The sequence below is a fragment of the Mus caroli genome, chromosome 14 (genome assembly GCF_900094665.2).
Source record: "Mus caroli chromosome 14, CAROLI_EIJ_v1.1, whole genome shotgun sequence".
Taxonomy (NCBI): domain Eukaryota; kingdom Metazoa; phylum Chordata; class Mammalia; order Rodentia; family Muridae; genus Mus; species Mus caroli.
In genome coordinates, this window is record NC_034583.1 from 44,227,506 (window position 1) to 44,240,182 (window position 12,677).

At 41.3% G+C, this 12,677-nt stretch overlaps 1 protein-coding gene and 1 non-coding gene across 5 annotated transcripts in view; both read right to left on the reverse strand.

The window, feature by feature from the left end:
* The window catches only part of Chd8 (chromodomain helicase DNA binding protein 8), a 61,037-nt gene that overhangs the window by 8,818 nt on the left and 39,542 nt on the right, over positions 1 to 12,677 (reverse strand). For 3 of the 4 annotated variants that reach the window (XM_021181311.2, XM_029469309.1, XM_029469310.1), the window contains exons 15-30: positions 11,672 to 11,815; positions 11,247 to 11,502; positions 9,861 to 10,071; positions 9,503 to 9,698; positions 8,783 to 8,950; positions 7,896 to 8,075; positions 7,640 to 7,750; positions 6,670 to 6,866; positions 6,240 to 6,439; positions 5,979 to 6,159; positions 5,813 to 5,902; positions 5,230 to 5,333; positions 3,909 to 4,038; positions 1,447 to 1,522; positions 710 to 764; positions 369 to 576 (exon numbers count right to left, since the gene is read on the reverse strand). In XM_021181311.2, coding sequence (XP_021036970.1) covers positions 369 to 576; positions 710 to 764; positions 1,447 to 1,522; positions 3,909 to 4,038; positions 5,230 to 5,333; positions 5,813 to 5,902; positions 5,979 to 6,159; positions 6,240 to 6,439; positions 6,670 to 6,866; positions 7,640 to 7,750; positions 7,896 to 8,075; positions 8,783 to 8,950; positions 9,503 to 9,698; positions 9,861 to 10,071; positions 11,247 to 11,502; positions 11,672 to 11,815 — 2,507 coding nt within the window. The remainder of the gene's footprint in view (positions 1 to 368; positions 577 to 709; positions 765 to 1,446; positions 1,523 to 3,908; positions 4,039 to 5,229; positions 5,334 to 5,812; positions 5,903 to 5,978; positions 6,160 to 6,239; positions 6,440 to 6,669; positions 6,867 to 7,639; positions 7,751 to 7,895; positions 8,076 to 8,782; positions 8,951 to 9,502; positions 9,699 to 9,860; positions 10,072 to 11,246; positions 11,503 to 11,671; positions 11,816 to 12,677) is intronic. The other variant, XM_021181312.2, reaches the window with a different exon arrangement.
* LOC115029284 lies at positions 3,202 to 3,311 on the reverse strand. The gene has a single exon (XR_003834860.1). It is a non-coding gene; the product is annotated as a small nucleolar RNA U6-53/MBII-28 (small nucleolar RNA).

The following is a 12,677-nucleotide window of genomic DNA, read 5'->3' on the forward strand; positions in this document are numbered from 1 at the left end:
CACACACACACACACACACACACACACACACACACACACACAGGCACAAATAAAGAGATTTTAAAGAATATCTACACAGGCATCTTCATATTGTCTTGGCTGTTGAACCTAAGCAAATTGTTTTTTTTTTTTTTTCCTTTGTTTTTATGTCAGTAGCAGGGATTTCTGAGCCCAAGACCTTCCTTTCCATGGTGTGCCACTGAGCTGTAATATCCCTAGCCCACAGCAAAGTTCTTAAGTACTAGGTAGAGATGAAGGCAGTCAACATGTTCCTGTTCCATCTGTGAGAATTTCAAGAAAATCACCCTCCTATGCTCTCTCACTACAGGACCCATAGCTTATGACAAACTCCTTGCTATACCACTTACCGTTGTTGTTTTTCCCTCCTTGCGATTTCTTTGAGCTTAAAGGCCGCTTCACATCGTCGGCGTCTCCGGTCCCCACGTTCCGCAGCCTCCATCTTCATTTGTTCTCTCTTGTAGCTGCGTTGATAGGCTGTTACTAGGCGGCGAAGCCTAGCTGTGAGGGCGGAGCCTGGAGGCCAGAATAAATGCCCTGGCTGTTGAGTCACCTGGGCTGTGGGAAGAAAGTAGAATGAAGAAGGAAGTATAGAAAGAAGAGTTTAGATATCCCAGAATAGGACATACTTCATAGTCAATGACCCCCCAACCTAACCCTTAAAAGGTACACTGTGTGATCTATCATTTACCTTCCTCTCCGTCGATGACTGAGATCTCCTCATCCATCATCATCAAGGGATCACCCTAGAGAAGGAGATCCACCCCACAGGATGGAGGGGGAGTGAAAGGGGAGAAGTTGGCACTCTGAAATCACTTTCTGCTGTATGTCCTTCTGGGGCACCAAGGGATAAGAAAAGTTTCTAATGAAAGGAACTCTCAAACACTTAGAAAGCAACTGAAGAACAGAACAAGCAGAACCTGAGCCGTGAGTTCTTAGGGATTCGACAGATAACATCTGCCGACAACCTTTCCAGTGCCCCTCTCCTCCATAAACCAGTTTAGCCATGCCCTACGGACAGCACCATAATCCTTGTCACTAATATTTTACATTCTTTTGTTGTCTTAAGATGAATTTATTCTTAAGTGTATGGGTGTTTGTCTGCTAGTAAGTCTGTACACTACATTGTGCCTGGTGCCCGTGGAGACCAGAAGAGGGCATCATATCTCCTGGAACTGTAGTTACAGTCAGGTATGAGCTGCATGCGGGTTCTGAGAATCAAACCTGGGTCCTCTAGAAGAACAGTCAGAGCTCTTTAATCACTGAACCATCTCCCCAGCCCCTGTAGTTTACATTCTCATAGTTTATGTATTTTCCATATACACATGTATTAGTATAATTAGAATAATATACTTCAAGGTACAGAGAGTGGGATATGATAAAAAGATTTATTAATAGATAAAAGCTAGTCTCAAAACAAATTCTTACCTCATCATCTGGGTCCTTCGGAGGACCCTGGAGGGGTTTATATTCAGGGTCTTCACAATCCTTATCAAAGTCAATCCTAGAAGTATCCAGAAACAAAGAAAAAGATAATCTATGTTCTATCACTAGGAGATCTGGCCAAGCATCCAATCCAACAAAGAAGACTCTTTAGTTTCATGCTTTAAAGAATGGGGGCGGGCAAGCTTCAAAACTGTACTTATGTTTAGAACCTCTCCTAGGGAACAACAAATAATTAGAAATTGACAAAGTATTTATCAAAACTGCCTGACTTGGACAAACAAAACTTTTAACTATTTTTTAAAATAAGTTTTTATGTGTATAGATAGGTGTTCTGACTGCATACACGCCTGTGTACTACTATGTGAGGAGTTACATATGGTAGTTACCATGGGGTCCTGGGAACTGCATCTGGATCCTCTTGAAGAGCCACTAGTGTTCTTAGGCTCAGCATCTAAGAACACTAACTTTTTGGGACAAAATCTTACATAATGGTTGCTAAGACTAGTCTTCAACAGACAGGCTCAAATAATCTTTATGATTTGAGCCTCCAGACTACCTGGACTATAGGTACATGCCATCATTGCTAGTAGGAAGTCAAACACTCTAATCCACACACTGCCCCTTTTATTGTTTAATTACTTTTTCCCTCCCTCTCAACTATTTGCCATTTATTAATTTTGCATGGTATATGTGTTTTTAATTTAATTTTATGTGCATTGGTGTGAGACTGTCAGATCCCCTGAAACTGGAGTTACAAACAGTTGTGAGGTCTCATCTAGGTATTGGAAACTGAACCTGGGTCCTCTGGTAGCCAATGTTTTTAACTGCTGAGTCATCTTTTCAGCCTTTCTCCCCCTCTTAAAGAATTATTCTATGTGTATGTGTGAGTACCTGAATGAATGTTTGTGCACCATGTGAATGCCTGTTGTTGGGAAGGATGTAAAATGGAGCTATAGGCAACTATGACCTACCATGTGAGTACTGGAAACTAAAACTGGGTCCTCCAGAAGATCAGAAAGTGCTCTTAATTACTGAGTCATCTGTGCTGGCTAGTTTTATATCAGCTTGACAGAAGCTAGAATCATCTGAGCCGAGGGAACTTCAGTGGAGAAAATGCCTCCATAAGACTGGACCGTAGGCAAGCCTGTAGGGCATTTCTTTTTCTTTTTTTCTTTTTTGGTTTTTTTTTTTTTTTGAGAAAGGGTTTCTNTGTATAGCNCTGGTTGTCCTGGAACTCACTCTGTAGACCAGGCTGGCCTCGAACTCAGAAATCTGCCTGCCTCTGCCTCCCAAGTGCTGGGATTAAAGGCATGCACCACCACTGCCTGGCTCTGTAGGGCATTTCTTTAAGGTAGTGAAGATGGGAGAGGGCCAAGTCCACTCTGGGTGGACTGCCTCTAGGTTCTTGTCCTGCTTGAGTTCCTGCCTTCAGAGCTTTTGATGATAACTATTACATGGAACTGTGTGTAAAATAAAATAAACCCTTTCCTAAGTTGCTTTTGGTCATGGTGTTTCATCACACCAACTAAGACACCATCTCCCCACCCTGCCATACCTATTCATATTTCTTTAAATGTATTAATTTTCTCTACTTTGCTTTGTAAGCAGGAGGGCTACAGAATGATTTGCAATGAATACATTTCTTTTTCTGGTCCTATACCAACCAAAGTAAAGATGTGAGCAACAGTCTTGGTCATGCCAAAATTTAGTCTTAAACAAAACTCATCATTGCACAATGTCCCTCAGGTCTCCACGTGAGAAGTTTTGTTAAACTCACTGGCACCCAAACCAGGACAATACTGCCCTGCCTGGTGACTCAGTATTAGCATGGCAGCTCATCATCGGGACACAGTCACAGGCAAAATGAGTACTTTTATGTGTCAGATGCCATAGGGAAGTGGCAAGGCAGGGCTGAAACTGTCTAAAGCTCTGCCACATAAGTAACCTAGGAAAACTGTGGTCTATTATTTTTTTAACAGAATTAGTTTCTCTTCCCAGTTACTACACTACATAGCTATACAGAGATCACTGTATAAACCCTCTGGGAATAACACACAACTTCACCTGCAGTTATAGCAATGTGTGATTTAGGCCAGTATCTGAACTCTAATCCGTTGTCCCTATTCTTGAGTAAGAATTTATCACACAGAGAAACAATCACCAGTAAGAATCCTAGTAATGGGCCAGGCACAGTGACACATGCCTTTAATCCCAGAACTCAGGATGCAGAGTACGTAAATCTCTGAGTTTCAGGTTAGCCTGGTCTACAAAGCAGGTTACAGACAGCCAGAGACCCGGAACTCTGTGAGACCCTGTCCACAAACACAAACAAAACAAAACAAAACAAAACGGAATCCTACCATCAGTCAAGGCTAGAGTTATGTAATATCAGAACAAGCAACCCAGAGCAGATACAGAGGTGAAGAAAGGTAACCCATGCTTACCCTTCTACCAGGTCGGAGAAGTTATCCAACACTCTATGTTCTGCTGCGATGGCTTTGTCATCTGGCCTGCCAGCCTTTTCTAGGAAGCACAAGGCAGGGTCTGCCCTCATGGTATTGTATTTCTCATAGCCTAAAAGAACAAGGGCCATAGATTAAAGAAAGTCAGATTTATTTTGTCTGTGCTTTTTTTATGTACTGTTAGAGTCATTAGATTATATGGGCTACCTTGCTCATAATAAAAAATATAATTTGGATAAATGTTACTAGTACTGTATATACTTTTTAGCTTTCATGTAGTGATTGACAATAATTTAATCAATAGCTCATTTTAAGGTGACTGGTCTATATAGTTATTTAAATGATAGTCATTTAGATCATCATTTTTTTTTTTTTCCGAGACAGGGTTACTCTGTGTAGCCCTGGCTGTCCTGGAACTCAGAAATCCGCCTGCCTCTGCGTCTGGAGTGCTGGAATTAAAGGCATGCGCCACCATGCCCGGCTTAGATCATCATTCTTAGTACAGAGATGAAGAAACTAATAGCTTAGTGACCCATGGGTTGTGTCACACACTCTCCAATGAAGAACAAGAAATATATTTGAAAGTAAAGAAACTCAGTGTGTTTATAGTGATCTCTCTTAAAATGTCTGTGTGTTACTAGTAAACTGATGCCCACTCTTTCTTTTTCTTCTTTTTTGTCATAGGGTCAGTTTATGTAGCCCCAGATGCCTGGAACACATGAGATCTGCCTGTGTCTGTATCCCAGTGCTGGTGTGCACCACCCATTAGATTTCTCAAGAACAGGTAAATAAATACCTTTATTTCAGGAAGTACATTCAAATACATCAAAGGATAAAGCTAATATTCACTGACTTTAATGCCTGGAATTTCCAATTAGGCAAAAACTACTAAGAAATTAGTACTCCCTGCAACTTCAGACCACTAAACCTTTAGACAAGTGAGACATTTTGAGCACGCCTTAAGAAAAGTCACTGGAGTTAAGTATGGTTATTAACAGGTCTTGACATATATTACTTCTTCTGACTTGCAGAGTCTTAATGTAGATCCCATAATACATAGGGAGGTAACATAGTAACCATGGTTGAGGACAGACAAAGGCTTCCTGCCTTTGATTTAGCTGTCCATCTGGAATTCCTTAAACATTTGATTATAGAACTAAGTAGTTTGCTACAGGCATTTAAGAACCAGTTTCTTATTTAACATAAAATTTCTGGTGATGAATTCACTACAAACATTTTGTTAAATGTATTATCGCTTATCATACATCTTCAATACAAAAACAGTATGGGAGAAGGTGCCTACCATGCTTAAAGACGCCAATGAGCAGGGACTTGTCAGCCTCAGTATCCCACCAAGCTGTAGGAGCCTCCAGCTGGTCCACCACTGGGAACCATATGTCAATCTCACTACATGTGTAAGGCAGTAAACACCGTGAGAGATAAGAAGTGATAGCCATTCAAAAGACAGTTAAAGGTCGCTTGTTTTATACAGTACTTCAAATGCTTATGATTCTGCCACATTTCCACGAACTAGTGCTAAATGTAGGAAAAAGGCCTGGCATAGAGACTTTAATTATCAGATATCTCAAAGACAGTATAGAGAGAAGTAAGCCAATCAGCCACTCCTGGAGTAAGGAAGGAAACACAATGCAAGAACGAATAAATACAAAGCGAGGCTGGCGAAGTGGCTCAGTATGTAAAGGCACTTTGCAACCAGGACCAACAACCCGCGTTCAGTCCCTGGAAGCCACCCAGGAGAGAAACTACCCTAGCAACTTTCCCTATGAGTGTCACATGCATGCTGTGCGTGTCCCTGTCCTCCCACAACACAAAACAACAGACAGACAGATGAATGAATGTGTAGTAAATAATGAAAGGAACACTACCTGGCTATGGCACCTCCTAACACTTTCTCTGCTTGGTCTCCAATAACCTCCTGTCTCAGGTAGTACAGCATCCGGACTCTCAACAGTACCCTGAAGGAAGAGACAGAGATACCTTAGCAACAGTGTAGCAAGCCTTCATGGGGACTCATCTGAATAGCATTCTTACTTGTTACACTGATGTTTCAAATGCTTCTTATAACTCTCATCTTGGAACAGAGTATCAGGGTTGTATTTCCGAATCCAGTCTGCCTTATGAATGTCAAAAGTACTTTGTGACTTGACTTTTTTCCCCTTACGCCCACGGGGCACAGGGATAGACAGACCTGGGAAAGGGGAGACACGGAAGACTTGGATTGAGAAAAACCCTGACACCTGAAAACGACTAGATAACCTGTGGAGAGATGAAAAGGTGGGAGTTGATAATTACCTGAATGATTCTGCAATTCTTTTGTCTTGCCATTTTCAGCAGGGCTAATCAAGTCCCAAATGAAGCTTTTGATGTTTTCATCCCCACGGTAGTGTAGAAGACAGTACACAAGGATGGCACGGCATATTGTCTCCACATCTCTTTCAGTCATGCGCCGCTTAAATCGTCCGTGAGACAAAATATCTCTCCAACGTCCCCAACTAACAAAACAGGAAAAGCAAGCAACACAAATATTTTGGGGGACATTCGAATTCAGTGATATTTGTTTCCCTGGCTCCCAGAATTGCCATCTCCTCCAAGAGTAGAAAATAAACAGAAGCTCCGTCACAGGCCAAGTGTCTTTCATGTGGTGCTTCTTGGCTACGTTGTGCATGATGAAAGTCAGTCAGCATGCACATGCCCTACTACTCACAAAGAGCTGCATTCTTACCCATATACCAGGAGATGCTTTTCTACCCGAAAGCAGTCAGTACGCCCATAGGTGTGGTGCCGGTCATGTCTTCGGGAACGTGGCCGTTCATCATCTTCACTTTCCAAATCAGAAAACTCAACCAGGTCATCATCTTTCAAAGTGCTGAAGTGTCGAGTCTGTTTCCGAACTCGAGGTGTGTCGATCACTAAGTTATTCTATATAGAAAAAGGACATATAACTATGATATGCTCATATGACGTAATCTTGAATACGTTACCAAAGTACTCAGATTTTTAGAGAATGTAAAACAATCTATAAGGCTCAGGAAGAAAAAGCGGTGGACATCTGTGGATCATAGCTTTGAATGCTTTGTCACTGAGAACTGGCACTATCAGAAAGTATAAGGACATGTGGCCTTGTTGGAGGAAATGTGTCACTTGTGATGAGCGTGATAGTTAAGAGCTTTAAGCTAGGTCAAGTGTCTCTCTTTTCCTGCTGCCTTTGGATCCAGATGAAGAACTCTTGAGCTACCATGTTTGCCTGCTTACCACCATGCTTCTGGCCATGATAATAATGGACTAAACCTCTGAAACTGTAAGCAAGCATCAATTAAATACTTTCCATTATAAGAGTTACTGTGGTCATGGTATTTCTTCACAGCAATAGAACATAACATATGTATGTCTTATAACATAAGACAACATAGAAGTTCAGACAGGGTTTCTCGGTGTGTAGCCTTGGCTGTCCTGGAACTCAGAGATTAGCCTGCCTCTGCCTCCTGGGTGCTGGGATTAAAGACGTGTGCCACCATCACCTGGACAACATCTAAGTATTTTTAGAGGGCTCCAAGGTAGAGAAAAATGTCCAAAACCTTTTCGTATAATACTGCACCCTAAGCTTCAGTTAGCATTAAAGAATTGGAACAGCTCAAGAGTGCAAGTTCTTTTGTCTTCTATATCACCTCCCCTCAAAGGAAAGGTAAGCTCACCTTACTATTCAGCAGATCCATGTCTAGGTCTGCCTTTTTGGCCCATTTTTGCCAAAAGTTTGGATCATCTAGGGAAATATCTGTCCTATTTTCAGAAGCAACAAAGCTTGCCTAGGGAGAAACAAATATAGAATAAAATTAGCTTACAATGCTTTTATACACACTGGGAAATTAACAAGTGTTTTAAAATGTTTCAGTCTTGGAGACTGCTGTCTTCATCTCTGGCTGCCCACGTAGGGTCTAACACAGAACGTACCTTGGCAAAAGTAGACCCTTTCCCTTCAGACTCAATAGTGATGGTTGTGGTCCGTCTCAGTAAGATCTGATCTATGTCCTCTTCACAAAACTTAGAACCCTCATCGTCTTCCTCCATTATGGCCGCATATGCACCTTTCCTTAGGAGATCTTCAATCTCTTTCTTGGAGAACTGTTGAATCTATAAAATTTAGGTCAAAGATAAAAATCTTTTTTTTTTAAAGACTTTAATTTATTTTTTTTTTAGATTGATTTATTTATTATATGTAAGTACACTGTAGCTGTCTTCAGACACTCCAGAAGAGGGCGCCAGATCTCGTTGCGGATGGTTGTGAGCCACCATGTGGTTGCTGGGATTTGAACTCTGGACCTTCAGAAGAGCAGTCGGGTGCTCTTACCCACTGAGCCATCTCACCAGCCCAAGATAAAAATCTTACAAAAAGAATAAAGTCTTGTTGACATTTAATTGTACTGTAAGAAATAATCATCAGTACAATTATCGATAATCTAAACAAGGTAATGACATTTTTGTGCAAAAATTGCATTTAGGCTGGCAAGATGCCTCAGCAGGTGAAGCTGATTGCAATGCAAGCCTGGAGACTGAATTCCATCTCCAGAACTCACTCACACGTGCACAAGCATACATCCAATAATAATTCTTTTTTTTTTTTTTTTTTTTTAGACAGGGCTTCTCTGTGTAGCCCTGACTGTCCTGGAACTCACTATGTAGACTAGGCTGGCCTCGAACTCAGAAATCCACCTGCCTCTGCCTCTCAAGTGCTGAGATTAAAGGTGTGCACCACCACTGCCAGGCTTCCAATAATAATTCTTAAGTAATTGCTTTTTTTCTCCTCTTATGAACCATCAGCAACTTATCTACAGACTCACTCCAGTAATGTTGCCATCCCGACCACTCATGGACTGAAGCACAGCTTTATCCAATCCCAACTTGAGGCTAGCTTTATCAAACATCTCTCTCTCATAGGAATTACGAGTGATGAGTCGGTACACCTTCACAGCTTTGCTCTGTCCAATTCGATGACAACGTGCTTGGGCCTGGTTAAACAGAGAACAAAGAGATATATAATATTAAGTCTCACTCTCAAACACTCAAAACCAATCAATTTCAAAAAGAAATTTCTGCCACATCTTGTGGACTAGAGTCAGCAAACTAGCTTGGATGTTTATCTTTTTCTATAAATGAAATTTATTTCAACCACAGACTGATTCATTTACATGTTGTCCATTGCTGGTTTTGTGCCAAAGAAGCAGAACTGAGTAGCTGAAACAAACAAAAGACTCCAAGGCCTAATACATTAGTATTAGGTTTGTTGTTGTTGTTCAAGACAGGGTTTCTCCGTGTAGTGTAATAGTCTTAGAACTCGCTCTGTAGTCTGGGCTGGCCTTAAACTCAGAGATCTGCCCACGGCATACACCACCATCACCTTTACAGGTTCTTAAACCATGTTAGTGGACTCCTGACCTCGCTGCCACCTTTAGGTCAACAATTTCCTCTTCCTTGGAAGAAGGAGGGTTCTAAGATCATGATCTTATTAAAAAAACCTCTTGGATTAGGCAGGTAGTTGGTAAGAGAATAATTTCCTTTACCTGCAGGTCATTCTGTGGATTCCAGTCTGAATCAAAGATAATACAGGTATCAGCAGCTGTAAGATTAATACCAAGTCCACCAGCACGGGTACATAGCAAGAAGACAAAGCGGTCTGAGTCAGGCTTGCTAAAGCGGTCGATAGCAGCTTGTCGAAGGTTGCCTCTAACTCGCCCATCAATACGTTCATATAAGTACCTGTTGAAATGGGGCAGGGTGTCATAAGGGGTAAAAGTGGCTAAGTAGAAGATCCTGCATGTACCAAGCAAACATTCTACCACTGAGATATACCACAACAATGCTTGAAACTTTATGAAAGTTATAATAACCACAAAACATTTTAGAATGATTCCTTCCTACCTCCTCTGGATCAGATAATCCTCCAAAATATCTAGACAGCGTACCATCTGGGAGAAGATCAGAACTTTATGGCCACCAGCTTTAAGCTTTGGAAGTAACTTGTCAATAAGAACTAACTTGCCAGCTGACCGAACCATAGCCTGCAGGTGGAAATCTTGAGGTATAATATGGCAAGCTTCCCGAAATTCCATCAGGATTTTCTCTTCTGCACCTGCAAACAAAATAGACAAAGTTAATGTTGGGGATAAGTAAAAACATAGTCTTAGTTAAGCTAGTGGCTTGAAGTAAATAGTCAAAAGACTCATGATCTCTTTTTAGTTGTCCCCCTCTTCCACAGCAGGGTTTCTCTGTGTGGCCCTGGCTATCCTGGAACTCACTTTGTAGACCAGGCTGGCCTCAAAACTCTCAGTAATCTGCCTGCCTCTGCCTCTGGAGTGCTGGGATTAAAGGTGTATGCCACCATACTCACCTAAGTAGTATGATCTTTTACCTTTCCTTCCTTCCTCCCTCTCTAGACACAAATGCATGCATACCAGCACTTGCATTCCCATGTGAATTTGAGCCCAGGAGCATGCCCAAGTTCACTAGGAAGTCAAACTAGGATGTCAGGTGTTCTGCTCTACCATCCTTTGTCACCTTCTACTGACAGAGGGTCTCATATGAAACAACCTGGAGCTAGGCCAGCTCCTAACACACCCAGAAGTCCTCTTATTTCTACCCCAAGAGGCATTTAAGATGTGAGCGGCCATGCCCAATTTTTCATATGGGTACTGGGAATTCAAATTCAGGTCCTGATGCTTGTGCAGCAAATGTTCTTGTCCATCTTCTTTTAACAATAATATCAACATTTCTTACAAAAAGTGCAGCAGGAAATATCCAAACTAATCTCCTACTTTTCTATACATTCTATACATTCTAAGGCAGGGCTTTCCTGAGTAACTGAATTTTAAGAACACATAAGTAACACGGACAAGAACTAAAATGGAACATACCTGTTCCCCTACCCCAAATCCAAAATGAAGTACAAGAAATTTTACCCAGAACAAAGAATAACTTGAGTTCTTCCTCATGAAATTGTACATAGAAAATCAATTTGAGGGACTATGTAAAACCAAGGAAACAGAAGTGTTAAGAGAGGGTGGTTGGCAAGATAGCTCAATAGGTAAAGGTGCTTGCTGTGTAAACCTGGCAACCAGAGTCTGATCCCTATAACCCACAGGAAAGTGGGAGGAGAACAGACTTACAACGCTGTCCTCTCAACTCCACGTGTGCTGTAGCACTCTTACACACACACACACACACAATCCTTTCCTAAGCCACTGCGCCATATTCCCAGTTAGGGTTTAGTCAACATACTGCTCTTTTTAAGGCTTTAAATCCCCTCACCATTGATGAGGTATGGGTGGTTGCAGCACTTGCGTAACTCCATCATTGTGTTCAGTAGATTAGGCATATTGGTATGACCTGCCCCTTTGGAAAGGAAGGAGAAATTCTTCTCTAAAATAGCTCTGTAATATTTCTTCTGGATATTGGTTAGCTCTACTTCAATAATAGTTTCCTGTTTGGGAGCCAAATTTTTTTCAACATCCTCTTTGAGTCTCCTCAGCATCATTGGCTTTAGAATGGCCTGAAGCTTTTGAACCTGTGGTTCATTATAAAGAGGAAAAAAAAAAATCACTCACTTTACATCGTATCATAAAGAGAAAAAGAAACAAATAAGATATATGGAAACACAAAAAAATCATTTCCCACTCTCTCAAGACTACAGATAATGTCACAAGGTAATCATAGCTCATCAGACAGGGGCTTACCTGCTCCTCGGTCTTCAGATCCCCAAAATCCTTAAGGAATTCTGATTCTGAGGGGAACTGAGAAGGTTCCAAGAAATGAAGTAGACTGAATAGTTCTTCTACAGTATTTTGTAATGGTGTCCCTGTGAGTAACACTTTATGCTCCTGGAAATGAGAAGAGAATTTGCAGAAATCCCATCAAGTATACAGTTAGTTTTAGTTTATCTACTGGTAATAGATCAGATTTCTGTCTTAACTTTTCTTTTCTTTTCTTTTCTTTTTTTTTTGTGGGGATGGGGGAGGTTTCGAGACAGGGTTTCTCTGTATAGCCCTGGCTGTCCTGGAACTCACTCTGTAGGCCAGGCTGGCCTCGAACTCAGAAATCCACCTGCCTCTGCCTCCCAAGTGCTGGAATTAAAGGCATGCGCAACCACGTCTGGCTCAAGTTTTCTTTTTCTTGCTTACTTATTAACAAAAACCATTTAAGAAATGCCCTTAGCTAACATATTGAAAGTAAATGCTGACTTTAGCCAGATAAAGTACTAGTAACTCAGATTACATTATTTCTAAATTCATGTCTCTCCATATCCAACTATGCAAAGAAATCGTAAAATGTTTCCATAGTGGACTAAAGAAACTATAGTTTCTTGCAGTAAGGTTCACCCCCTTGAATTCAGGCTTCCCTTTTGGCTAGCTCTGACAAAAAGAATACACCTTGAGTCTCATAGCTCAAGGTCACTTGACCCTTTTCAATATGGAAACACAGAAAAATAGTTTCCCAATATATGAAGACTACAGATGATGCCACAAGTGATATGGGCAGAACCTGAGGAAGTGATCTGGCCTGATATCACTTTGTAGAGAAGCCCACCTAATCTGGCCCACTAGAAGATGAGAGGCCATGTGCCATACATATAAGTGCTCCAAAGAAAAACTAGTATCAACAGCTGAGTGCAGCAACATTAATAACCCAGGAAAGAATAACTAGTATCAACAGCTGAGTGCAGCAACATTAATAACCCAGGAA